This window comes from Varroa jacobsoni, unplaced genomic scaffold (genome assembly GCF_002532875.2).
Source record: "Varroa jacobsoni isolate VJ856 unplaced genomic scaffold, vjacob_1.0 scaffold_1297, whole genome shotgun sequence".
NCBI lineage: Eukaryota > Metazoa > Arthropoda > Arachnida > Mesostigmata > Varroidae > Varroa > Varroa jacobsoni.
Genome location: NW_019214199.1, coordinates 163,029 through 188,347, shown reverse-complemented (window position 1 = coordinate 188,347; position 25,319 = coordinate 163,029). Strand labels below are relative to the sequence as shown.

Sequence of the window (25,319 nt, the reverse complement as noted above, 5' to 3'; positions counted from 1 at the left end):
AATAAAAAATATTGCCACTATGAAGCTCCATAGAATTTATCGCTCCTGGTAGATGCTATGCATTGACAAACCTGGAGGCAGAGTTATATCGCAAATGTTAAGTGGTGACGCTGTTTGCCGCGCGCCGTTAAAGATACTGTTGTTACCGTTAACTGTACCCTGATGTGCCTTAACTAGATGTTCCGAGTTTTAGATCCTTTACACACTCTATCAAATAGCCGGCTGGCAGCACCAAATGAACTGGGTCTATGACCGCATTCGATGGATGTAACTATTTCTTGACGTACTTGAATGTTTCTTGCTAAAGTTAGTGTGAAGTTGATATCACAGTAGGACGAAGGGCATAACATCAATAGATGTATTCGGAAGAAACGAAACTGTCTATTTCACCTATAGAAAATTAATGTTACTGCATGCAAGCAGTCATTGCACGCTGCTCGTCTAGAATCCCGCACCCTCCGCTGTGCAGAATGTTAGCTTGCTGAACTACAATATAAGTTTTTGGTTTATTTAGGAAACTACAGTTTTGATTATGTTCGAGTTCTTGCAAAAATAAAAATTAAAAAAAAAGTAAACGTATGCAAGATCTCTCTGGTAATGCTATTAAAGTCGTCATTTCCACAAAATAATTACATAACGCTTCAATATACGTAGTCCTTTCACCGTTGCAATTTGTGGATTGGGAGGGTAGTAGTTGAATTTTCCTAACTCTGTGTACTTTCCATAGAAACATTAATTCAAAAATAAAATATAAAACCATATGAATAGCAAATTCTATTACATATAACGTTTCATGAAAACGTGTTCAAATTAGCACATTGCCTTCATTTGTTAATTTACTGCGTCAAAAAAGTCTGCTGGCTCTAATACGACTGGCGTCAGCTGCGGAGCTTTGGCTGTTGTACAAAACGTCTAAACTGTATGTTTCTGATTGTTATATAAAATGTATGGCCGCCTCTAACTGCATGTATATTGCACGTTATTTAACATAATGCTTTTGTCGTAGTAACTTCCACACTGCGGTAAATGTGCAATACAACAGAGATGAATTCGAATATACGGTTAGTATTATTATAAACTGTGGTTGGGTTGTTTTCGAAACCTCAATATAGGGTTTGTCGGAAGAGACAACTTCCATAGTAAACACTAAGCCATCCAAGCTGACTATAAAGTGTCTTTTTACAACGGAATGGACATAACCTGCGTTCGATTACTTATTTACCAACGAGCTAACTGACAAAACCTAAGCCAATCTCGTAAAACGTATAGAAAGAACAAGCCGCAATAGTTCTCGGCCTTAACCCTTCGCTTCCTCCCCCATACTAACTATGTAAACGATGTCTGTAGTTTCCATATGGACTCCTTAATGCAATTATCGTATTTGTTATCAAATAGTCACTCCAAAGATCAGAAACACTGTTTCCGAACATACTAATATAACTGTGTCGTGAATACCCCTTTTTCCTTGCCGTCTCTCACGAAATGCCACACTTAGATTAGAAAGCGGGCGTATTAAACACACATTGGTCCATCTTATTCCCAAATCAGGTTAGTCGACCTTACGCCTACGTGAAGTTGGCACAGTGTTCATGGGGCTTCTCACCGCTCTAACGCAGACGAGGTTCATGGACGCATGTTTTGACGAGGGTCCGTCGAAGCTCGTGAAGAACTGCTTAAATTACTTCAGCAGATGCCGTGCCACGCTCTTCCTGCCACGTAAAACTACACTATATTTATTGGCACATTCATATATCTCATTTCTATGCAGTGAAGCTTATATCGGTTGACAAACAATTTTTGCGCTTTAACTTTAGCTTTACTTTTTTATCGAAGGCTCTTCTTATCTAATCCATTACATTGTACTTATCTGACCTATAATGCGACTTGACTTATTGAAAGCTTTGACGGGTTGTACGATGCGTATAGAACTCGAGATTCCATCACCCCATCTCTAAGGCAATACGTACTATACCATCGAACGTCCTGTTCGAAGTTGGTAAGCGCGCAAAAAAGAGGTTGACCCAGACATCCCGTAATCCCTTAGGGCATGCGCTGTACCTGCGTGACTTAGCGTTACTTCCATCCTTCAAGATGCGCGTGAGGCGACCAACATTCGTTGGGCACATAGAGAAAAGTTCACCGATGTGTTCGAGGGGTCAATATTTGGCGTTCGCTGAGGGCAGTTTTCAGCTGAATGAAAGGAGAGAGGAGCTTCCTCAGATTAATTTGCTGCGAGCGAACGGTACGACTTCAGGTACAGCTACTATACGGAATAAGGACATGACGTGCCAAATCGAGACCAAAAATCTCTGTTAGTGATATCCACACGTAGGTAAGGATATACTTTTTCATAGAGCTCACGGGAGTAGAGCTGAATAAACTCGGAGAGACCACGTTTTACGCTCTACAAAAAAAACGGTCGGTTTACAAAAAAGATATGTTAGAAAGAATATAGTGAGGCCGATGAATTTATTGGTTCGTAATCTTCCTACCCTCAAATTCTGATTAGCGTGATAAGCTGTACGACCCTCCTCGTATTCAAATATATATAATAATATTCAATAATAATAATATTCAAATACTTTAATGAACAGTGTATATTGAACCGTTGCCGGCGGACTTTGAAATTAAGCAACGCTTGAATCTCGCCTCGTTAACAAACAATATTTGGCTGAAAATTATATAGAAACCAGTTGAGAGAAATGAACTCAGAAAAAAACACATATTTAAATCTCAAAAATCAATGTTTAGGTTCACTTTTTTGTCCACAAAGGCCACAGCGCTGGGGAAATTCATCGAAAATTGGCTGAAACATTAGGCAAAAAGGCTGTAAGCTAAAGCGCAGAACACCACAGGTGCACACATTTCAAGAACGAGGACTGACGTGTCGAAGACTAGTAAAGACAGAGGTAACCAGATGTGTACGAAACGTGTTGCCGCAATCAAAAGGCTTTTCACGAAAGCAGAGCTTTAAGCCTAAGGGCTCTGTCGGCCGAACCGAAAATGTGGAACTGAGTAAAACATGGGTTTTTCTTAAAGTGACTTTAGGTCAGTTGAAAACAGGTCTGGTATACTCCAAATGCAATCTGTGGAACTTCCATTAGCAAAAAATTTGCCTGCAGCATACGGTTAGCATAGACAAGGCATAGCTGCATCCCTACAGAGCCAGAAAGGGGCCAAGCGAGAGAATGGCGTCGCCCTAGACGGAAATCGAGTTTGGTGGCAGTATCAAGTAAGCTTGGACGCAAAGTAACACGGGTACTAGCAGTGGCTATCGGGCCCATACGCTACTGTGAGATATTCGGCGAGAACGGAACATTAAATGTAGCCCGTTATCTTGAGTCCCTTAGAAGGCTCATGAATCGTTCGCATGTCAATCGAAAGCATGTCTGGTTATTTGATGGCAATAACAGACTTCATCGTCGTGCCCCAATTAAATCTTGGATAAAACAAAGGACAGTTTAACGTTGATTTCTAAATTCGTGTGATCACGGGGCTTTCCATGCCCTAAAAAAGGCAACGAAGAAGCACTCATATGCCATTACTGATATACTGTAGATATACATACGTGGCTGTTCAGAAATTGTCAGGGCATTAAAAAGGTACACAAAAAAATACCTCTAATACCTAGTAAAAAGTTATCGTTTCGAAAAGTATCGTTCGACTCGACGATAGTTTAGAAGTTATCCAGTTTCCAGTTCAAAGTCCGCTCAAGTCATTTGTAGTAACCTAATATATTCTCATAAGTTAACAAACTTCTAAAAATTAATGAAAATGTGCTTTTTTTTTTTATAGGTTAATCTAATACAGGCTCTAGAGAACTGGAAAAAAATGAATGTATTTGCAAAACCTGGCGCTCAACATTAACTGATAAAACGTCCACTTTAACTAGCGTTTTGTTCTAAAAAAAAGGCCACGAGCCTTAAGGATAACACTTACCGTCATATGTAAAGAACATTCTACAAACCGTGTTGGCGTTCACGTCAGGCAATTGCCTGAAATTGCCACAACAATAAACTGGATCTTTTCAATGATTTCGCATTGACAAATTTAATATATGACGAAAATCGAAGACTGTTAGAACTAGATTCTTGACAATCTTGTTGAAGCAAAATCTGTTTTGTCATTAAGGACGTGTACCTTGGCGTGTACAAAGGCCGGCCGTTTCTCATCTGAAGACCCCACAGACTTTCCTCTATAGCATCTTTGTATCTATTGTGCAGTTAAGGATACAGGCTGAATAGCGGACACTCTAGAATACGTTGCATGTTTATATGGAAGTTAAAAAAAAAAATTCGCTTAGATAAGATTTTACAGTGAAAAAATAACAAATTCTCAAAATGTGTGTAGAGCAACTTTAACTAGAACTTTTTGTTCGATCTACCTCGGATTCTTATTACGTAGATATTTGCACGTTGCCGGTAAATATCGTGTATTTACTAAAATAGATATATATAAAAATCAATATAGTAATAATGGTAACACTTTATTATAAAGAGGAGTTACTTCCTACTAAGCGTTGTCAAATTTTACCTACTCCTGGAACCATTCTGAGTCGATGAGTTAAGCATGGGTTATTATTTGACCAAGCCAGAATTTTTATAAGTCAATCGTTTGTATAAAACAATGAGAAGCTGATGGCAGTGTAACTTGTACGAAGCATTCCGAATGCTCGTTCGTTTACGATTGAACCATAAAAGCCATCGCAGTCATTATTTGCTAATGATCAAAGCGTGAAGGCATTATAGTGAAACCTCTATCGATTAGAACATTTCATCGGAATGGGTCGACATTTGTGAAACGCGTGTGCGACAAAGATCACGATTGCGCATAGATAAGCAAAGCTAGTGCTGGGTTCGCTGAGCAGAAAGCTCAAAATCCATTTGGCTCGAGCCAACTTCAACAAACAGCTGCAAGTAATGAACACATATACCACCGCTGCTTTTAACCTGATCAGACCCTCATTAGACCTTCCATCAGATATCAGGCATTTTATTAGAGAAAATCAACTTCTTACAGCAGGAAGTGCTCTTTTTGAGTGAAAAGCCAGTCCCAGCGTGAAAAGCGAAAAGGCTGTATTAAAACATTGCTGTGACGAGTTGCCCCGGACCGATTTCATCAGTTTCTCATACTACGTAACTGTTTCCAGTAACTGGCACATCTGGATTAGGAAATGATCGAAAAGCACTTCGATACTATCGTCCTTCAAATGATTTAGATATGAACGTATAGGTGATTATTTAGTACCAGGTAATACTCGATGCTAAATACGTGGACACGTGAATTTCTTTGAACAATTTTGCCGCTGAGCATATCCATGATGGCTAGCGTGAGCGATCTGGCTCGTCGAAAGCTTGCTGGGATCAGCGTTCTAAACCGCCGCTGGCTACACCCACTATTGACGAAGCACGTTCTGTACGCAATGTGCTCTTTAGAAGAAGAAAGACACCCGACAAGAAGATGGCCTAATAGCTAGAATACACATCACTCCATCCATTGCACAAATAACAATGACGGAATAGTGTAGCTGTTTATTTATAATAAAACAAGTCCTTAGACACAGGATGTGAACGAGCTTCAACACAACCCTCAGACGGTCAAGGCATGCTAATCGTGAAGCAAGTTAGCGCCTCGATTCAAAATCATCCAAGGATGCGTGTCGAAGCTGATATTGACATTTTCAATTGGACTCACATATCCCCTGCCTCTCGTTTACTGCCTCCAATCATGTTTGCTACATAAATCATGCAGAGTTTGGGCTGGTAAATCATTTTGCAGATCTTGACCTTAATGAAGGATCAGAGCAGTAACGTCATGGCGCTTGCGGTTGAAAATAACTGATCGAAACTTCGGGTTTCTCGGTTGCCGTTAACGCTGCATTAAAGTTGTTATAATTTCAAAAAAAATTCGAATTAGCGTGCCTTTGTGGTAATTTAGTAAGTCAGCTGTGGATGCTGTGCTAGATGCTACTTAGTATCACATCGTCCTAATCAACTAATCATACATAAATCTAGCGATGTGAATGAGGGGCACTAAATTCGCCCCCAAATGCTGTGACCCAATTAGGATATAACGACAACGTGCCAAATACAAACGAGCATTTGCTTATTTTACAGTAATGCTTCCTAGTCCAAGAGCTTAAACACGTATTTTTTTCTCAATGCAAATTATTCAGCAAGTTTCTACGCTTTGAAGAATTACTTTTCAGGGAAGTTCGCGTATAGCCACGCGATGTCCCAGCAGGAAATCCGCATCAAAAGAATGCGAATTAAGGGTCCCCAGTAGATGACTTGCCGTTTGATGAACGCTTTATTTTCCAGGAAACTGCTTAGTAAAACTTCATTTATATAACAGGTAGTTGAAGCGAGCACAATGAACAGTAAATGAAGACAAATTGTATTAGACTTATAAGGAGTATTGACTCCGAACTCCTCGATGTAGGTCTTGTATATTAAGAAGTTGTTAGAGAATCGAAAATCTTGGGCTTAACAAAGCATACTGAGTAATTCGAACGAACGCTATCTAACTTGAGTATGCGATTCTATAAAGGCCAACTTATGTAGAATAGGACAATTCTACTCTTCAACGAACTACTCGGAAGATTTACCACTTAAGAGCGGTATTTTGTTCTTTAACATCGATCGCCTTAGTTTTTAATTTCACTTTCTTAGTTAGTTGTAATCATTATTTTTATAAACGAAGGTATTTATTCTTTCTAACGTTTCTTACAATTATGTATTTTCAGGATTACATTGTTGTCAAGATTTTACGGTAAACGTAAACCGAAACCACTCAAGTGCCGAGGCGAAAGAGCGAGTAGAATGCTCAACCTTGACGTAGGTCATGACGTGTTATTACACATTGGGGTGTATCCCCATGCCCCTCGATAATTAGGTCCCTTAATGTTGGCATTGGTACTAAATAAAAAGTTTTAACCGCGCTCAAAGGGAAAATGCGGTTGTCTTTGGTTTTTTAGTACCGCCTGGTCTATTTGCTGAAATCTCAGGAGCCTTTTGTTTCAGATCTACCTTGAAGTTGATCTACTTTGAAGTCTATATAGATCGGAGGCTGCTTCACGCGGAAAACTTTCGACGCTAGCTCGTCAATTCGCTTTCATACATACAAACAGTGATTGGGACGTATTCATTTAAACCTGTTTACATATTCTGCCACATTATTTAAAGAAGATACACAGTAGCATATGAAGTATTTACGGATCGTGCTTAAATTTCCGACTTCAGAAGGCTGTGCGTTTATACTTCACTCAATAGCAATCGTCTCTCAAGGGCTACAAATGTCAGTATTTTGAAATCCATCAGAGATCTACCTGTTTGTGGTCAGCGCTGGCTCCAATGCTGTGTCATCTTTATGAGTTAGTATTTTGCAAATGACCACTCCGTACGTATTGCAACTTTCCGTGAGATGTAATATCATCAACGATGGACCACCATTAAAAGCTGGATTGCTGACTAAAACTCAAGCGTTTTATTACAGCGCGATCATTTGCATGTACGGACCATAAACAGTATAACAAATCAAGTCGGCCAAGTACAAGCAGGCATTAGTACACGATCAAGTGCTCGTAATCATTAAGGCCTCGTATAATGTTAATATACGTATATAAATATATATAAAATTATCTCCTGAAGGTAACTTTTCTTGAAAAATTCTTGCACTATGATTTTTTTCACGCACTAATTTTTCTATTGAGAAAAATTACCGAACGAAATTTCAATCTAGCTGATGTTATAACCAAGTGCTTTGAGGCTCGATAAGATATGCTCGTATTAATTTTCATAACATATCAAATATATATAATAAAAGGATTTTAAGGCACCGGCCTTGAAAAACTTGTCATTGTACATACGATAATGTAATAGATAAAAAAAAAAAAAACACATGTTTCCTGGTACAAATACAAGTATCAGGTGCAACCTTTGTCTTTGAAGTGAACAATTAGAACTTTATGTCTATGATTCGTAGTCGCTAGTGGTTCATGGGAAAAAAAGTTTGTTATACCAGTATATTGATTTTTCCAATACAATTAGTCAGTCAGCGGTTGTAGTTGACAGTCTTAAATTGTCAATCGTTGGCAGCCAGTTAAATTTCTATAGACAGAGGACGTGTGTTCCTTGCTCTGTAGTGAAGAGATACCCATAAGCAGAAGGATTATGTTATCCAGAATGATATTTCAGACAGAGAGACTTACAAAAGAGGAAATAAAACAACAGGACTAGCAAAGTGCCAACAGTGGCCTTTGCTACAAACATGGCGAGCGCCAGCCGGTATCGCTGAAGATTAAAAAGAATAATTACTCCTGCCTTCTTGATAGATCAGTAAAAGCAGATCAATACAGACGCAACTAAGACTACGTTAGAATAAAGCAAAACCCTTCTAATCTAATAACGAATGCACTAGATGTTTCTCAAATTGAACACGTATAGAGTTAAAGAAAAGACAACTTCTACAAGAGCCACTCGTTTTATTTGGGTTGTTTCATATGCTTATCCATCTATATATAAGTTCGCGGAGTATACATACTGCTAATATCCTTACCTAGTAATACCCTGATAGCGAAATGATGGAGAGTTACGTAGCCGTATACAGGGCCCAGTCTGGGGTAGCGGAAACTGGGCACTATATATAGCAGCTATGGATAAAATATAGTAGACGCGCATGTGACGACTGCACTAGCAGACGTGCCCTCATTGAATCAGGCATGAGTCTTGTTGAGCTTCAAAATTTATGAAGATCAATACGGCTGCAATGGAGCCTGGCTGTGATGGCGAATCAGCTACCGCTACTATTTGCATGCTTATATGAAACCATCGTAGCGTCTCGGTGCAAGTGGAACCATCGCAGGCCAGCCACTGTACACAAGGACGATGAGGACAAAGATGGGAAAGACGCAAAACTATAACGTAATATCTCATGAATAGATGAGAATGCACTAATAAGCTGAATCTACGAATTACGGAGTCGGCTTCGTAGGCTAAGTCGCTTAGTTCAAAGTGAGTCTCTAGGTAAAGCACGGTAAAAAGTAATAGCGGCTCCTGTTTGCTATATCAACGCAAGTTTATTGATGAAAGGCGAGGTTTTCAGGAGTTCAGTTAAAAAGAGGGGCTGATCTCGCTTCATCGGGTAAACAAGCTAACAAGGCTTCCCTTCTGACTTCTACAAGTTCCCAGCTACTCTGCGTTGTATATGTCGTTCCACAGAGGTCCTTTTCTTAAAAGCAGCATAAGGTTCAGCGTACCAAGAATGATTGACCTCCTTATTCGCGGCGGATGAATCTTTCTTAAGTCGATCTTAACTTTTTCCCATCCTAGTGGGGGCCGGATATTTTCAGATTCCAACTTGTGCTTGGAGCTAAAACGTTCTCATGTATCGATGACCAGTTAGACCCCGACATCCATTAAAAGCCGCTGATCTCGGGCGGCAAATTCCACTGGCCAGCTACAGAAAGGACGACAAACAATTCCTCTGCGTAGGGCCTGGATGATGGAAAGATGGGAGAGACATCCAACCCTGTACTAAGATCAGCTATCGTATCTCTCAAATCTGCGACGCAGCAGAACCAGATACGCTTGCTATGCTGTAACTACTTTTATATGCAATTGTCCTTATGTTTGGCGTAATTGCTTGGCAATGAGTTCTACAGTCAGCCTAGGAAAAGGATCAGCAGTGCGGCGTATAGCGTATAATATTACGCTATTACAAGCGAACCCGGCGAACTTCGAAGATGAATAACGTTTCAACTATGTACCGCTAGCGGATGACATTTGACTGGTAAATATTCCAATTTTCTGGAGACTTGTGAGTGAGTTTACATTAGGAGAAATAGGTTGAGAAAGAAAAACATCTTTCAGTCTCGAAGATCAACACGCAGTTGTGAAGTTTTTATTTTTCGACAACCACAGCGTTCTGGAAATTCATCGAAAATTAATATTCAAACGTTTTGAACACTGAAGTTGAGGTGTTGAAGACCAGTGAAGAGGTGACCAGATATCGGAATCTCAAGGACAGGAACGTACTGTCACAATTAAGGAGGCTTTTCACGAGAACAGAGTATGGAATCTAAGGGCTGTGACAACCAAAAACTGGCATTTTACGATTAAAGTGTTGTGGAATTATAATTTAAGCTCTGAAAACTCAGAAACTAAGGAAAAATGGGCTCCCGTGTATCGCTATTCAGAAACTTGTGACATGTTTTCCACGTGCAATTTACTCAACAAAAGACCTGCTTAGACTATACGGTAACAATAGACAAGCCATGATTCAACCTCTGCCGCCAACCGGAGAGGGACCAGGCCCGAGAATGGCGTCCCCCTGGAAGAAAGTTGAGTTCGGAGGTAATGTTAGCTAGGCTTGGATTTGAGGTGATGGTGGTACTTGCAATGTACATCAGGGGGCATCTATTACCATGCGATGCTCGGCTAAAATGAAATGCTGAATGCAGCCCGCTATTTTCAACTCCTCAAAAGACTCACGGATCGTTAGCGCAGCACTCGAAACCACGTGGTCCGGCTGCTTCTTGATCCCTCAATTTCTATCTGCATTAAACAAAGAAGTATCCAACGTCGGCTCCAATCAGCTTATTCTTTCGATTCAAGTCCGTGTGATTGCTTTCCCGGGGCTTTCCATACTCTAGGAGAGACAACTGCTGGGTAAGCATATCTCAGTATCGCTTTACTTTGAGAAATCATAGGTAGTAAATTTACATTTGGCGACGCAAATGGTGGCTACAGGGCTGTCCAGAGGCTGCATTGAAAAACTATCATTCTAGCCCAAGTAACTCAAAAATTATAAAATTTTAAAAACCTCTAGGTTTATCATCTCAGAAAGGGCTAAAGAAACGTATCAGAAAACACCTTGCTGTGTTTATTTGAAACGCGTTTCCACCATTTGGTGCTGATTCATCCTACAGTGGACCTTGTGGAGTCATTTTTGATACACACTTAGACAATACAACTGTAACCTACATGATTTCAAAAAAAAAATTAAATCAACAGATGGTCTGCATAAAAAATGATCTGCCATATCTAAGTTCCTGCCTAATTATGGCGAAGTAAATATTCATTCTCAAGAAGCAAAGATTTATTTTTGTACTGTAAGAACGGTATTATTCTAATATAATAAAAGATCCAGGTTTATTATTATTATTCTTATTATTACCATTATGACAACGCACATAGAAGCTTTCATAGAAGCACATAGAAGATATTGTAAAGACTAAATTTCTATAAATTGCTGTCAATACTAGCCAAAGCCTGTGTGCGAAGTCACCTGTTTAAAGTCTTCGAAGGCGCCTCGCATATGCTTCCATTTGAATAGCTTTTTAAGCTTTGCTTGGTTGTATCGCGTGGGATGCCACCGTCTTCTAACAAACGTGACTTTAATCAATTATTAAGACATGTGAAGTAAACTTCATAGTGCTCTTCGTATTGATGAACGGGGGGCGCTTCTGTCGATAAAAGAGACACTTTGAGAAAACATTTCGATCTAAGTCTGCAACCGACAGTTAAGCAGTAAGCTCGATGCAAACGGTAACGCGAAGCTCATTAATGTTCTTCAATTTTTAACGCATCTGGACAAGAACGTTGAGCATCGAGGAAAATTGGGTTCATTACGAGCACTATGGAGAGACCGGGCGCGTTTTAGAGTCTATTATTATAATTACTGCGATAAAGAGCCATGATGGTACTGTCGTATCCCGTCAACGCTAAACCATACGCAGGTCGAATCGAACCTAAATGCGATTGATTTGTTATCTATTGGGAAACAAACGGCGGAGTGGCCCTTCACACAGACGACTAGCCTAACTCGAAGGGACAGCCTAAACCCGCGCCTGTTTTCCATCCGTCTTGCTGATCAAATAAGAGGGCTGAGAAAATCAGCAGAGGTAATTTTGCATACAGACAGCTTGATAATGTACGGATCGAAGAGGTTCTAAGTGAAACAAAGCAAGCCTTACACACAACAGTTATAGATTTGGAATTAACTGTAAACATGACCATGACAAAGGCGATGAAGCTTAGAAGGAAAGGCAGGACAGTGGCCCTTGTATTTCATCAGGTCGGCCTATGCCTCTGTAAACTGATTTGTGTGTTTGGAGTTGCTTTTTTTTTCGAAAACAAGCCTTATTGCACACACGACCAAAAGGTGCAGGAAGTTAATTTTTGATTAACTTCGAATTATATATTTTCTAAGTCTGCTTGATCTCTCGAATAATATCTCAGGAAAATCTTAGCCTATAGAACAAATGTAGGCGAAACTGGTGACTTTCAAAACAAAAAGGCCTAAGTGAACGTCAATAAATTGTCAATATTCGATGAATATCGTAGCTGAATCTATCTTAAATAGCGGCATTTGTCTATATTGTCAGACCCGAATTTGCTCCTTTTGATATTTCATCGGTAGAGTTTTAAAAAAATAATAAATTAACAAGTTTCTATAAACTTGCAGACTTTTTAGCTAGTGGACCCGGTTTTCAGCCTCGTAAGTATTCATAAGACTCCGTCTACTTGTTCTTATGGAAGCTTTCATTGTTAGTCGACTTTATACAGGACCAAATAAGGGTTATTTTCACTTTGTCTTCCAGCTACCTAAGAACTCTGTTTATGATCACTTCATCCAATTGAATGTACAGTTATTTCTATTATATTATTAGAAAAATAGATAACCGTTGTTTTCTTCACTTTTCTAATTCATTAGCAAACTGTCCACTATCAGTTTTAATTTTCGGCTTTTTCTGCAATGGGATCTACATGTCATACCTATTAGCCATCGGATGTATTCTGTAGCACGAAGTTTAATGAAGTTAAGTAAAATCAAAGCCCTGCGTCTAGTTTACTCGTAATTGTATAGGCTTTTAAGATTTCAGAAGCTTCTGTTGTTTTATAAATATGGAGTAGTTAGGTAGACCAGTTGATTGATTTGTAGCTATGCTATGATGGTGATTTTATGTCTGCATGGAGTATTTGTTTTTTAAACCTTAACATGGTTTAAAATGCTTATGAAATCGAAGTGGTCCAAACAAGTTAGACCTTGACCTGATATGAGATACATAAGTTTAGCTTGAATTTTTCAATAGCATGTATTCTGCAAAAGCGAAATATGCTGTAAGAAAGCACTGGTCACAGGCGATTTTTGCGAGCTCTTTGGCTCTACTGAGCACGGTTCGTCTAAAAAAACTAATCTACTCGAGTTGGTTTACCAGTGGGTTTGTTAAGGTCGTCCATTTTACACAGAAGCTTTCTATGTACGTGGTCCTTAAAGCCACCAAATGACGCGAGCAAAATAAGGGCCCGAAAATATACAGATATATATGTATGTTATACTTTTGAACGAACAATATGTACAGAAAAGGCGCACATGCTAAAACCGATTCAATCGAAACTTTCGCCATATAATAGTAGACCTAACCGCTTGTTTCATCGACTACATGAGATCAGTACGGTTATGTCAAGTTCTGAAGGCAACGAGCGAACAGCCATAATCGAAGACTTCGGCTTAACTCGTCGACTGTAGGCCTCGTTGTTTACACACAGCCGATGACGTATTCAGTTACTAATCTATTGCAGATAGCTTTCCACGAACCAGCGTTGAAACGTTGCGACTAAATAGACTTAAAGCTTGTCATGAAGGTATACCTTTTGCATAATTCTGGTCCCCTGTTTAGCGCTTACGTAGCAATCAGCTCGTAGGTCAGTTCACGACGATTTTCTACTACGAAAGTTCGAAATCAAAGATGCTCTCTGGGAATGCTAAATCGAAAACGTTTCGATGTTGTCATTTGCTACTCATCCTTTTTTTAAGCACGGAGCAGCTGGCTGTCCCGGACGAAAAAAAAAACTCTATTATCAATGCATAACTTGATTTGAAACACAACTGCTGGCTTGTCCGCGACCCCGAGTATTCTGATCTTGGCTAAAATGAGACGTCCTGCCATAGTTTATATCGCAAGTGACCTTTTGAGGCCTTGCCAAAGCGACGTCATACGGTCACACCCTTCGAAAAGTTGAAACGTTCGGATCAATGCGTAGAGTTATATGCCTTTCGTCTAAACGGCGCATCCGATCAGAAAAAAACTTTTCGTATAGAAGTAGCTTTCTGATGAATGAGGTCTATTTTGGGGCAAGCGCTCCTAACGGCTAAATATTTGCTCTTCAGTTTTTTCGAGGGGGTTTTACTGAGCCAGGCTCTGATCAATAAAAGGTGAGTCACTGGCACATATTTATTTAGTTAGCGAGTTTTGGCAGGAGCTTGTTTATTCTTTGGACCGGCAGCTGAACAAGGAATCATCGAGTCGAATGGCAGTTACGTGGAATTAAATAGTTATAGAATAAACTAAGAAAAAAAAAACATTTTCATGAGATAAATCTCTACCGTGAACTTGTGTTTATATATGTCGATGCTTTTGAAAACACTGTTAATGTTCGTGTTATTTGTTACCTATGAGCTTGCGTTATCGAAACAGACAGTACATATGTGAAACATCTTAACATAAGCACTGCGTAGCCTTTCGAGCGCTGTACATAATACTGCAAGAAAAAAAAACTGCAAGCTCAGACCGGTTTGACTTTAGGAGAGCGAAATGCTTGCATTAGTACTTTACAGCCTTACACGAGATAATTGGAATTGGAATTGAAACAGTTTGGAACAACTCGAAAAAAAAAACGGTGCGTTTATTGAAATAGAACAGTGGAAAGCTGCACAAAAAAGACTGTCGTGGAACAACATCAACAGCTGCAGTAACTAACAAAGTAAGTGCATCGGGCGTATGGAACAGCTCCTGGATTCAGAGCCTCCATTTAAGCCACATAGCTCCATAGGTGGCTAGTTTTTGGCTTGCACGTGTGATACAAGTGAGAAAAGATGAACAGCTATATAAGCTTGGGTTGTTTACGAGTGAGAGTGACTAAATCTTGTATGTGGTGCCGTTTATCACCCCAGACATCCCGTAATCTCAAGATATATATATGAACCCTTAATGTTTAAATGTGTAAATTTATTGTTTTGTCTTGCCCGGTTAGTCAAAAGACCCATCTTTGAATTGCAAGGGTTCTTCGCAAAGCTTAATTGACGTTCAATTCACTGCCAAGTGTTCCTTTTCAAAAGAAAACAAAACACAAAGGGTTGCGCCAAACCTCTGCGGTAGGTATGATCAGATCAACGTATACTGCGCTCTGTCAGCGTTCGCCATATACTCTTCTCACATGTTTCCTCTATACAGGTAACGTTAAGCCAGGAACGCCAAGAAATGACCGTCTCCCTGTCTTTGACCTTTTAACTCTTTCGGTCGTTGCCCCGATACCTAGCAGCATTTGCGATTTTGGCGCTAGGCAGCATATTTCGAATCTGCTTGAACGAATTTGAAGTTTTACTAATATTAGATATCTGGAGCATCGAAAAGCAACGACGACAGTAAATTCCCATGTCGTTCCTCTCTTTAGAACACGCCTATGCTGTTGGTTGATATTAGGAGAGCGACTGAAGCTGTGATTAGTTTATTTTTCTACCAATGTTTTCGGTATTTACAGTGACCCCATGAACGTAGTACAATAGAGTCAATGGGTATTTGCTGCAGTGATGTCCGCGAGTTGGAACAGTTCGTTTATACATATATATATATATATATATAGCTCCCGTAAGCTGTTTTCATTGACAAACTCGTTTTCTGTTTGACGCCGGTTGGTTCAATATTGCATATGGATAAGTCCATCGGTCGACGGCTGAGGGCAGCTGCATATTGGCTGAAACGCTGAGCTCATTTGAGCGCTAATACCAGCCTTCACGTCCAATCACTAGCGTACGGATTTCGGCAAAACGTCACGTTCTTAAATCAGGAAGTGAGCAACTTTCCGGAATGAGTTAAGTGTACAAACAAACTAAATGCCGATCTATAACGTTTTGTGCATTTCAAAGCTAAGATACACATGACCTAGTGAACTTTGTCTTTGATTTTATGCGTAACCCGCACCTTCGTAACCCCTGTTGCTGAATCGGCCTTTCTCGAAATGTTGGTGAATTATGACCTATATTTTTTGGCTAAAGTGTATAGCTTGAAAGCCATACAATGTTTTGGCGCTCAGACAAAAAAGCTTTTATTCAAAATTAGGAAACGACGCAGAAGTTGACACGGTAACGTTTATTGTCGTACACAGGCAGACATAATACCGAAGCTAAGCAAACCGTGCTCGGATACGGTAAAAAATATAATTAATTAGCTCTATTTTAATTAGGTAGATAAAAACGCAGGGGTTCTACCGAAGCGAAAATTCACAATGCAAACATTTAAGCGTAGGAATTTGCAATACCATTTTTCAATTTAGCGCCAATTAGACTAGATCAATCATCATCTCTCTCTATCTCTGTGCTAATAAACAACAGTATACAGTGTTTATCAAGCATGTATAGTTATATTGAATTGTCTATAAATATCGTGTGTTTCGCAGCGATTGAGCAAACTGAGTCCGTTGGTAGAAAAATCTGCAAAGTATATTCTCATTGGCGATGAGCTCGGTAGTTTTCTCTGCTGACAGGCGCGTGTGCTTTGATGCACCTCCGCACGGTGACTACCTATTCATAGCTCGTATACAAAAAGGTCGCCAGTAATTAGTTAGTGGCAAATTATTTGAATGTTTATATTTAATGCCGCCTGTGTTTTTCTCACGTTCTGTTAACGGTTCCATTAAAGGCTACTAGATATAGCTATTGTGATCATAATTGTTTGTTTGTTTGTTTGTTTGTTTGCCAAGGTGAACACATCATGAAAACTTCTAAGAATGATTGTATAGACGCCTCACATGTCTAGGTGTACAGCTTTGTAGAGTTAAAGATAGGTAACTTGCGGATAGATTTTCTGCTTAGCATGTCGCACATTACTTCTCTATCGAACTTTCTCCATCGAAAGGTAAAAGAAAACTCTTTTGGACGTTCAATTTCAATATTGTTTCCTTCTTTTTGCAGTATCAGTACACTGACGGAACCGGTTGACTTTTGTGTGTCAGGTTGAAACTTAATTCTATCAACAAACATTTCGCTTGGTCAAACGTATAAAGAAACAAAAGAGGAAAAAAAAATAAAAAGTTGCGTTGCTATGGCAACATGAGCTATATTGTTATGCTACAGACCGAAATTATCATGTAGAAACACGTACAGACGTACAAACAATGGGCTTCAGGCAACTTAGCTAGGGTATCTGGATCGTTTCACGGAGAAAAATACGTTTTAAATGCTCCAATAGTGATGATAGCATTAGTCTGCCGTGACAGATCCGCGCGTCTCGGACCCCACCGGCATTTGAGGTTAACTTTACCCAGCAGTAAGCTGCTCAAGACTACAGTGGGCGTTGAGGACGATTCTACTTTTCAAACAATTATTCAACGTTCCTCGGACTAATTAGGAATATGTCCACATCGGCTGAAACGGCAACCATTACGCAAAAAAAAACCGGTGAGTGAAAAACAGTAAGAGCTCTTGAAAGCTGTGATAATCAGCTCCATATTTGAATATGATAATACCGCTATATGATAAACAAGTCATCGCCTAGTGTATTGATTTTTGTCCTAAATTTGAATTTATCGATAAGAAGAAAGATTGAATGGAAAAAAAAAATGGCAAAGATCTCTATTTGAAGTATTTGTTTTTCATTCACAGAATCTTTTCACTTCACCAATTAGGTAGTTGCATAGTAGAACTGTTGAAGTAGCTACCTGCACTCGATTAAATATTAAGGCACAGTAGTTAAATATGGGTAAATATTTCCTTCCAGATTAGAATAGACCTTATGTGCATGCTGACTCCAATAGCAGTCGGCCGTCTGACGTCCGCCTGTATATGAAACTGATATCGAGCATTTTCGAATGAGCAAGTCGAACGTGAGGACTCTAACAAACGAGAAATATATGTTATGTCCACCACCTGTCCTTCTCCATTAATATCAGATAGCACTAAAATGAAATTATTACTAAGTTGCACAGGTGACTGCTTCTTACGGCCGTTCTCCATTATGGAAATTATCCACCAATTCATCAAAGAGTTCACACCCCAATGTTTTCGTGCGAAACACCATTTATCCTATCGTTAACATACCATTCCAATTCTCGGTGGAAGTTTCACATCCTCCGGATCATTAGTTTTACTGTAGTCCGTGGGTTCGACATATTCCTCGTCTTCGTCAACGCCTGCATCGCCAGCCGCGGTTTCATTATCGTTATCCAGTTCAATGGCGCTGGCCACCGATTCATGGGCGCTGTCTTTTGTCATCGTCGCATCACGCCGTCTCGCGTGCCTTTTGCTTAGCGGAATCATCACCGCCGTTCCAAGTTGCCGTGCTATCGGCCTGCGGAGGTTATACCTAGCTGACGCGTCCGACACCGCTGCCACACTGTACACGAGATATGACACCACAAGAGCGAACCACAACAGTGCGAGAATTGTTGGCAAGGCGCCGCTTGTCTGTCGCCGACGCCTTCGAGCATGACCCAGGACGTAGATAAACGGTCCCATTATTGTATGAGCAGGGCTTGTCGCTTTTGTTTTTCGGTAAGTGTATGGATTTATTGATACGTTTGGCTGCAAATTGCTGCTAAGTAAACTGTTAGGATACAAGGTGCAATCAGCTTTTCACACTACTATGTTGTCACACGGCTATTTTAGCTATACTAGTTGCACCAGCAAATGTGCGATGCTGGGGCAACTCTCGCAGCGTATTATGACTGACCGGATCCGACTTTCCTGTCGTACGACTCCGGATCGACTGAGTTGTTAAGAGCAACTATTGCAACAGCTCAGTCCGAGGCTGTTTCCCCCGAAAAACCTTCGGCCTACAGGTGGCCGCATGGAAAGGGTCGCTTGGAGGCGAGGGCCAGTGGGTCTACAGGAAGGAGAGAGAACGCCTGCACAGCCACGGTTCAACAAGCACGTGATATAAGAGGTTTCAACTAGAGCCATCTGTCCTGGATTGTTAGGTACGCAATATAATACCTACGTTGTCGACGCCGTCATACACGATCTGATAGTATTGCATGAATATTGCATAATGCGCTCGTTAACGTCAGCTGCTTTATTTCGTTAATACCAAATGACGCTGGAGGTGACAACATACTATCGCTAACTAATATATATTGTATAGAAGTACTTGTTGGGCGTCCCAGTATTCAGTCGGATGATGGAATAATGTGTTCCCGGCGTCATTTATGCCCTTCAAGATTTTTCGTTAGAAATGTGTGTATCTGAAGATCTAAGCGTTCTCGTTTTTGGTGATCGACTTCTATATTTGTCTTGTAAACAAGATCATTTTCTTATAAGAACCTAGTTTCAGATGCCCCTAGGATTGAAGTTGCATTGAAACAAGTGCCACTTTCAAGAACCAGGTTGGAATTCTGTTGGTACTGCCGTTATTGACCTTATGAGGGCAAGCGTGATTTGGACGTTAACTTTTACACACTTTTGCCTTCACGCTTGTGCCTCATGGACAATTGTGTGAAAATAGTGACTGTCAACAGACAAAAAAGAACTGGTAACCAGTGCTCACTTGAGTCCTCCATAATTTCTAGAATATACGTACTTTTTAAATCAGTCTATATAAACTAACTTTCTTACTATGAATACTATTGAACGGCGCAAATGCCATTTTTCCTGGCCGTTCAGAATAGAATTAACTGAGCTATAAGAGTCTCTGTATTTATTTATTTTCGAATCCAAATATTTATGTTACGGAAGTACATGGTTGCTTACTGCTGAGAACTATTTTATTGCTTGTTTATCTCCTTACGAAATTGAACACTATAAAAAAAAGTATCAGTCATTCAAAGCCACAAGGCTTTTTTTTATGTCTCGAGTTTTATGTCCGGCATTGTCGTTGGCCATTCGATCAGACATATGGCTGGCTTCCAGCAGGAATTCAAATGTATCTATGCCGGAATTCGAAACTAGACCATAACTTGTTCGTAAGATTAGAAAGCAAATACTATACTTTTTAAGCTATTACGAGGACACGCTAACGGTCTGGTCTCACTCATTCAAGAGCTTTCGGTATTCAGGCGTTGCCCAAACAAGCGGATGGTGGAACAAATAAATTGGAAGCTTTCTGAGTGCGGTTCACCGATTTCTTCGAAAAGAACAGGCTTTTTTTTTTACAGGTTCATGTTATTATATCTTTTAAAAATAACAAACTGCAATGAAAACTATAGTGTTTTGTCTAACCTTAATAAAATAGTAGGCCCAATTAAGTGTGACTTCGTGCGCCTTTTCCTATTAACTATTACAGCTAATGACAAAGGATACAACATGCTAGGATCTATAAACGTTTTACCTAACTAGAACTATACTGATAACTAAGTGCCTTGCTAATGACTGGTGTGCACTCGAGGCCTAAAAGAAAACTATCAAGGTAAATGTCGAAGTAGCCATTCCTGCGAACCCGACATTGCATGGACGATGCCTCACTTCGACTTGAACTAGTATGATATTAGGGGCAACAAAACTAGTTAGGGGTAAACTATTGCCTTTGTACTTCAACTAATTACTGGGTGATTTTTCATAATAATGTCCCAGATGCTAAATAATATTATGACAGAATAAGAATGACATATGACTTAATTAGGATTCTGTGATACGAAAAAGACTACACTTCAAGCCATCTCTTCCCTCTCAATAGATGTCCCAATTGCTGCATTTCCAAAACGGCTATCAAAGGCTGACAACGGAAGGAAACTTTTTTCACAAAACGCTTCTAAACTCGAAATCAGTAAGGCTCAGTAATTAAAACATTTTCTTTAATGGAACCATAGAGCACCGATAATCATCGAAAGCTAAACTTTATGGAAGTTATTTGGCAAGCCTGAATTTATTTACAGAAATAGGAGGCTGTGAAGATAATGGAAGTGAGAAAATGCGCGTGTAGAAAAATGTATCCCGTCCATTTAGCATTGATTAACAACTGAGTGAAAATAACCAATAAACTGAATAATAAAGTTTAGCTCACCAAGAAAGAAACTAGAAAAGTATCCAGTTTTCTCTTTTGAAGGCAAAACTCCTCTCTTGTTTCTAAAAGACAAACTCGTTAGGTCGGGTGATCGCAATGGCCAGCCAACGCACCTCCTAGGTCTAATGATTTTTAAATGTAACATCGAATTTTGGTCAAATGCTTTTTTGGATCCTGCCTTTATAAGCCAGAACTCTTGAGTATAAAACATAATGAACCAATTTGATCATTTTTCCACGAAGCTTTTTACTTTGAAAACGTGTCTGTTACTCTTGTACAGACTTAGATTACCTCAGTATGTTTGCCTTGATTAAGAACCCATAGCACAGTAGGGACGGTTTCGAATATACGACAGGTAAAAACGTGATTATATTTTACCTCGTAAAACGTAACTGTTCGCTTATCTAATGACTATAATAACGGTAGTACTTTGTTATCGCCAGGGATCAAGTCGAGGCCTTAAGTGACCTCAAGTCAATTGTCCTGCACCCCGTTGCTGTGGCGGTCCAGTATGAAATATCCGCAATATTTTCAAAAACGCACAAGTTCACCGCAAGTTAGAAGTTTTGAGTTGAAAATAGTAAATAATAGTTCATAGGTATTAGTCGAACCACCGTAACTGGATTATAGGATATACAAGATGTTGGAAGAATAAGCTTTCTGTCGGGTGAAACGTAAGTCTAAAGTAATTGAAATATTACATATGTAACTCAAGTACTGCTCGAGATAGCTCTCTCTCGGAAACGTAGGCTTACAGTTAGAATAAATAGGGGAGGGGGGGAATCATAATCGTCTCGTGACGTATATACCCATCTCAATTATTTGGATCAAAAAAAAATAAAATAACAGTGGCTAAGCTTTGGATCAGCCGGTGTTCGGTAGCCTATATTCCATCGCCCTTCGACATTCTCATTATATTGAAAAACAACTGGTGTACCCGGGATAGGTTATTTATTTAACACAACAGCAGATGCTCAACTTCTCAATCACAATTAGTAATAATGGCAGTGCAACTCATAGACTAAATAATTTGGCCTCTACCACAGGTGGAAACGTGTAAACATTCGTATTTCTTTGGCAGCTGATAGACGCCTTATCTGTCGCGTTTCTTATTCTAGAGGCGCTGCTGAACGAACAAGATGGCCGAAATAAAAATCAACAACAAAATCGATTAATCAAGAGGCAATTTTATCATTAGTAGAAACAAGAACCATGAACGTTTATGGCAACTAGATCAACTCATTAACGGGCGATATCAGATCAATTAGAAAAAAAAAATAGCCAGATCGAGATAGTAGATAATTGACACAATTATCCGTTTCATATAGATACAAGGAGGGCAAATCTCTTCCTTGCATGACCTTCACATTCCTAAGCAAGAGAAAACGGTGTGAAGAAGCGGAGAAGTGCTCGTCTGAGGTGTCTTGAGAATGACCATTTCATAAATAGGTGTCGTCATGAACGAGTGAAATGTACAACGCGTAAGGGTAAACATAACGTGATGTGTCATTGAGGGTACATATAACGCTGTGTCTTCAGCATTCGAATTTCTCTTATGCCGCAACCGGTAGGATATTAGCGTCACGGAAGCTTTCTTGAGGCCAGGTTTGTCTTTTTCTATTTTTAATTATGTTTTGGTAAAACAAAATGCCATGTTGCATCCCTGAAAATCAAGAAGCGTAAAAATCATAAGGAATTTTCGAAATACAGAGGATGCTCGGATTTCTCTTCCTTACAGTAAGACCGTAGCTAATTCGCACCATTAGTAGGTTATGTCATCAAAATAACCAGGAATGAAGAAAAGTTCGTTAATCCCTAAAGCTAGTTTGATACTAACAAAACTCTGTCGTCGAGACTCCTGGGATCGCAAAAAGCTTCTAGTTACCTTTGTCAAGTCCTAAGCATTGCTTTTTTCAGCTGATATATCTGAGCATGTCTGACCTCCACGTCTCAGGACTAGCTTCCGCTCAAAAATGGTGTTCGAAGTAACAAAAAAATATTACAGATAATTTCCCGGAAGCTTCATTTGACTAGTTTTTGCAAAACACAGGCAATGCCGATAGCGCTGTGGCAGTAACTGATGCGCTTTAAACTTTTAGACAATTTTTTCCCTTTTGGACTAAGAGTAGAACGAGTTGCCACGGCAACTAACAGTAGAAAGCAGCAAGGGCTCCTTAGAAAATCAGGTTAGGTTGTGAGGCAAAGAAGATTTTCAATGACGAGTTTACCCAGTTTTTCAGTATATCGACAGCAAGCCAGTAGATACAAAATATCTCTACCAATCAAAGAAAGCGTTCATTTCTTTTATGATATTCAATTCTTGTCTTGCCTCAATATGAATCATACCTTTTTGAACTATTGGCTCCAAGTTACATTTCGACAAAATCTATATGGAACTTGCACAGCCGAAAAAATCAAAGCATCTGGTATTCGTCAATTCCCGCTAGTGATCATTAAGGCTAACACAATCACTACAAATGTGAGAATTGCGGATGACCAAACCGGATAGCTTTCTTGCTGATTTTTTGCACCCTGGGTCAAATCCCTAACTGATAGACTAAAGAGAAGATCGGCATCAAAAAGGTTTTTTTTTCTTACCTTTGTAGTTTTTTCTTCGGCCAAAGCTGAAGTGGTAACTTCGAACGCCTCGTAAACTTTAGCCGTTAACGCTCCACTCGTTGCACGACCATTTATCTAGGGTATTAGTATATCTTGCAGCGTTACACCCAGTCATCTTATGATAGCCTTTGCTGACACGTGTAGTGCGGATCGCCACATTTTGAGCGAGCATAGTGCATTCTGCATCTGTAATAACATCGTAGGGCGCAGTGAGCGTTAGAACCCATTGGCTTTTCATTCAACGAAGGCTTTTTGCCGATCCTGCCAGCAACAACCCAACAATTCGGTTATACCTTTCCTGAATACATACATTGAAGTACGCACTCGGGAAGGAGTCGCCTGCGTTCGGAACGGAACGTGTACGTCATCCGTTAAAGTAGCCTGTAGAATACCCATATAACTTTTGCCAGTTTGCAAAGCGTAAGTAAGACCAGTTGCTAAAGGTGCTCCCTGTACTATTGAACTTAGTCGTTTCGAAAAGACCACCTTCTTCTGTCTCGACAGCCATAGACCTCTTCAAATTCGTCAGATATGAACAAATAACCAGCATCTAAATAGAAGGACAAACCTTACACCTGAAACCTTACACGAGCTACATGCACGATTAGAGCTAGATACAGACGGCACCTTCTAGCTTTAAGACAACATCTGAATCTGAACTTTTTTTCTTCCAGTAACGCTGTTACGTAATCAGTTTTAGCCAGGTGGATACAAATGTACTGAGATTTCGACAACTCACCACTTTAACAATCGAGCGATTGTCAGGCCATTGACCTACGTTCTGTCCGTCGGTGGTAGACTAAATACCTTTAACCCAGAAAATTGCTTCTCGGTTAGATTCACCTAACCCACTCTGTATTTTCTGACATATCTAAGTCCACAAAGTTGCGAGCCATTAGCAGCCGTTGTTCTTTAGGGCGTCAACAGCTGAAACTACTCATGTTAAACGTGCTTTAAAATAGGTTCGAGATCGAATATATTAGCTACCTTCGACTAATTCAGTTAAATCCAAATAAACTTGATTCAAGCACGTAAGCTTCAGGTCCGTAACAGTTTGAAGAGGCTGAGATCAAGACAGTCAATCAGTCACAAAGAACTAAGCCCTTGTCAAGTCGGGGACGTATGCAATTTTCACGGTACTGCGCAATCCCATGCTCACTGGTCGCTACCTAAGATTTTGGGCTTTTTCGGCTTAAGGATGCCAGACAGACGTTAAAGTACGATCAAAATGGCTTCGAGACCAATACTTTGGCGAGCGACCTGCCTCTTTTAGCCTGCGGATGTTTTTCTACGGATGTTTGATCTACCACGCACCTGGTCAATAAAAAACATCCGCGCATTGGCAAAGCTATGGGCCGAGGTGCCGGAAGTGAAGCTAGGGAAATGGGTCAGTGTGACCCCTCACTCCTTAGGTTATAACCTCCTGACCCCTTCACGGAGAAGTGAGGTGAATACATGTGGCGGTTTTAACATTAGAATGGATAAAGCCTGTGTTAAACATTAACGCGTTAAGCGCCGAGTTGGTTCCAACCTAATAGCCAGTGTGATAAGTGGACATTATTCCAGTAAATCTCGATTACGATACTTACGATATCTCTGCGAAACTTAATATCTCCCATTCTTTCTAATTAGAATCTGCTAGTTATTTAACAACAAGAGTACTTGTAGACTATAATTTTTACGGAGTACCTATTGACTTAAGTGCGTT

General features: G+C 39.9%; 1 protein-coding gene and 2 long non-coding RNA genes across 10 annotated transcripts in view; 1 reads left to right on the top strand and 2 right to left on the bottom strand.

Annotated features, from left to right (window-relative positions):
• Positions 1–18,785, bottom strand: part of LOC111268532 (uncharacterized) — a 23,099-nt gene extending 4,314 nt beyond the window's left edge. Inside the window, exon 1 of the mRNA XM_022847574.2 lies at positions 18,097–18,785. Coding sequence (XP_022703309.1) covers positions 18,097–18,513 — 417 coding nt within the window. The 5' untranslated portion in view covers positions 18,514–18,785. The remainder of the gene's footprint in view (positions 1–18,096) is intronic.
• Positions 10,565–12,128, top strand: LOC147752365 (uncharacterized). Its single transcript, XR_015314265.1, has 2 exons — positions 10,565–10,667; positions 11,597–12,128. It is a non-coding gene; the product is annotated as an uncharacterized LOC147752365 (long non-coding RNA).
• Positions 18,786–21,926: 3,141 nt separating the features above from the next.
• Positions 21,927–25,319, bottom strand: part of LOC111268536 (uncharacterized) — a 31,199-nt gene continuing 27,806 nt past the window's right edge. For 7 of the 8 annotated variants that reach the window (XR_002685279.2, XR_015314253.1, XR_015314255.1 and 4 more), the window contains 2 exons: positions 23,591–23,797; positions 21,927–22,655 (listed from right to left, as the gene is read on the bottom strand). This is a non-coding gene — a long non-coding RNA (uncharacterized LOC111268536). Of the gene's footprint in view, positions 22,656–23,590; positions 23,798–24,350; positions 24,421–25,319 lie in introns of those variants that run through there. The other variant, XR_015314260.1, reaches the window with a different exon arrangement.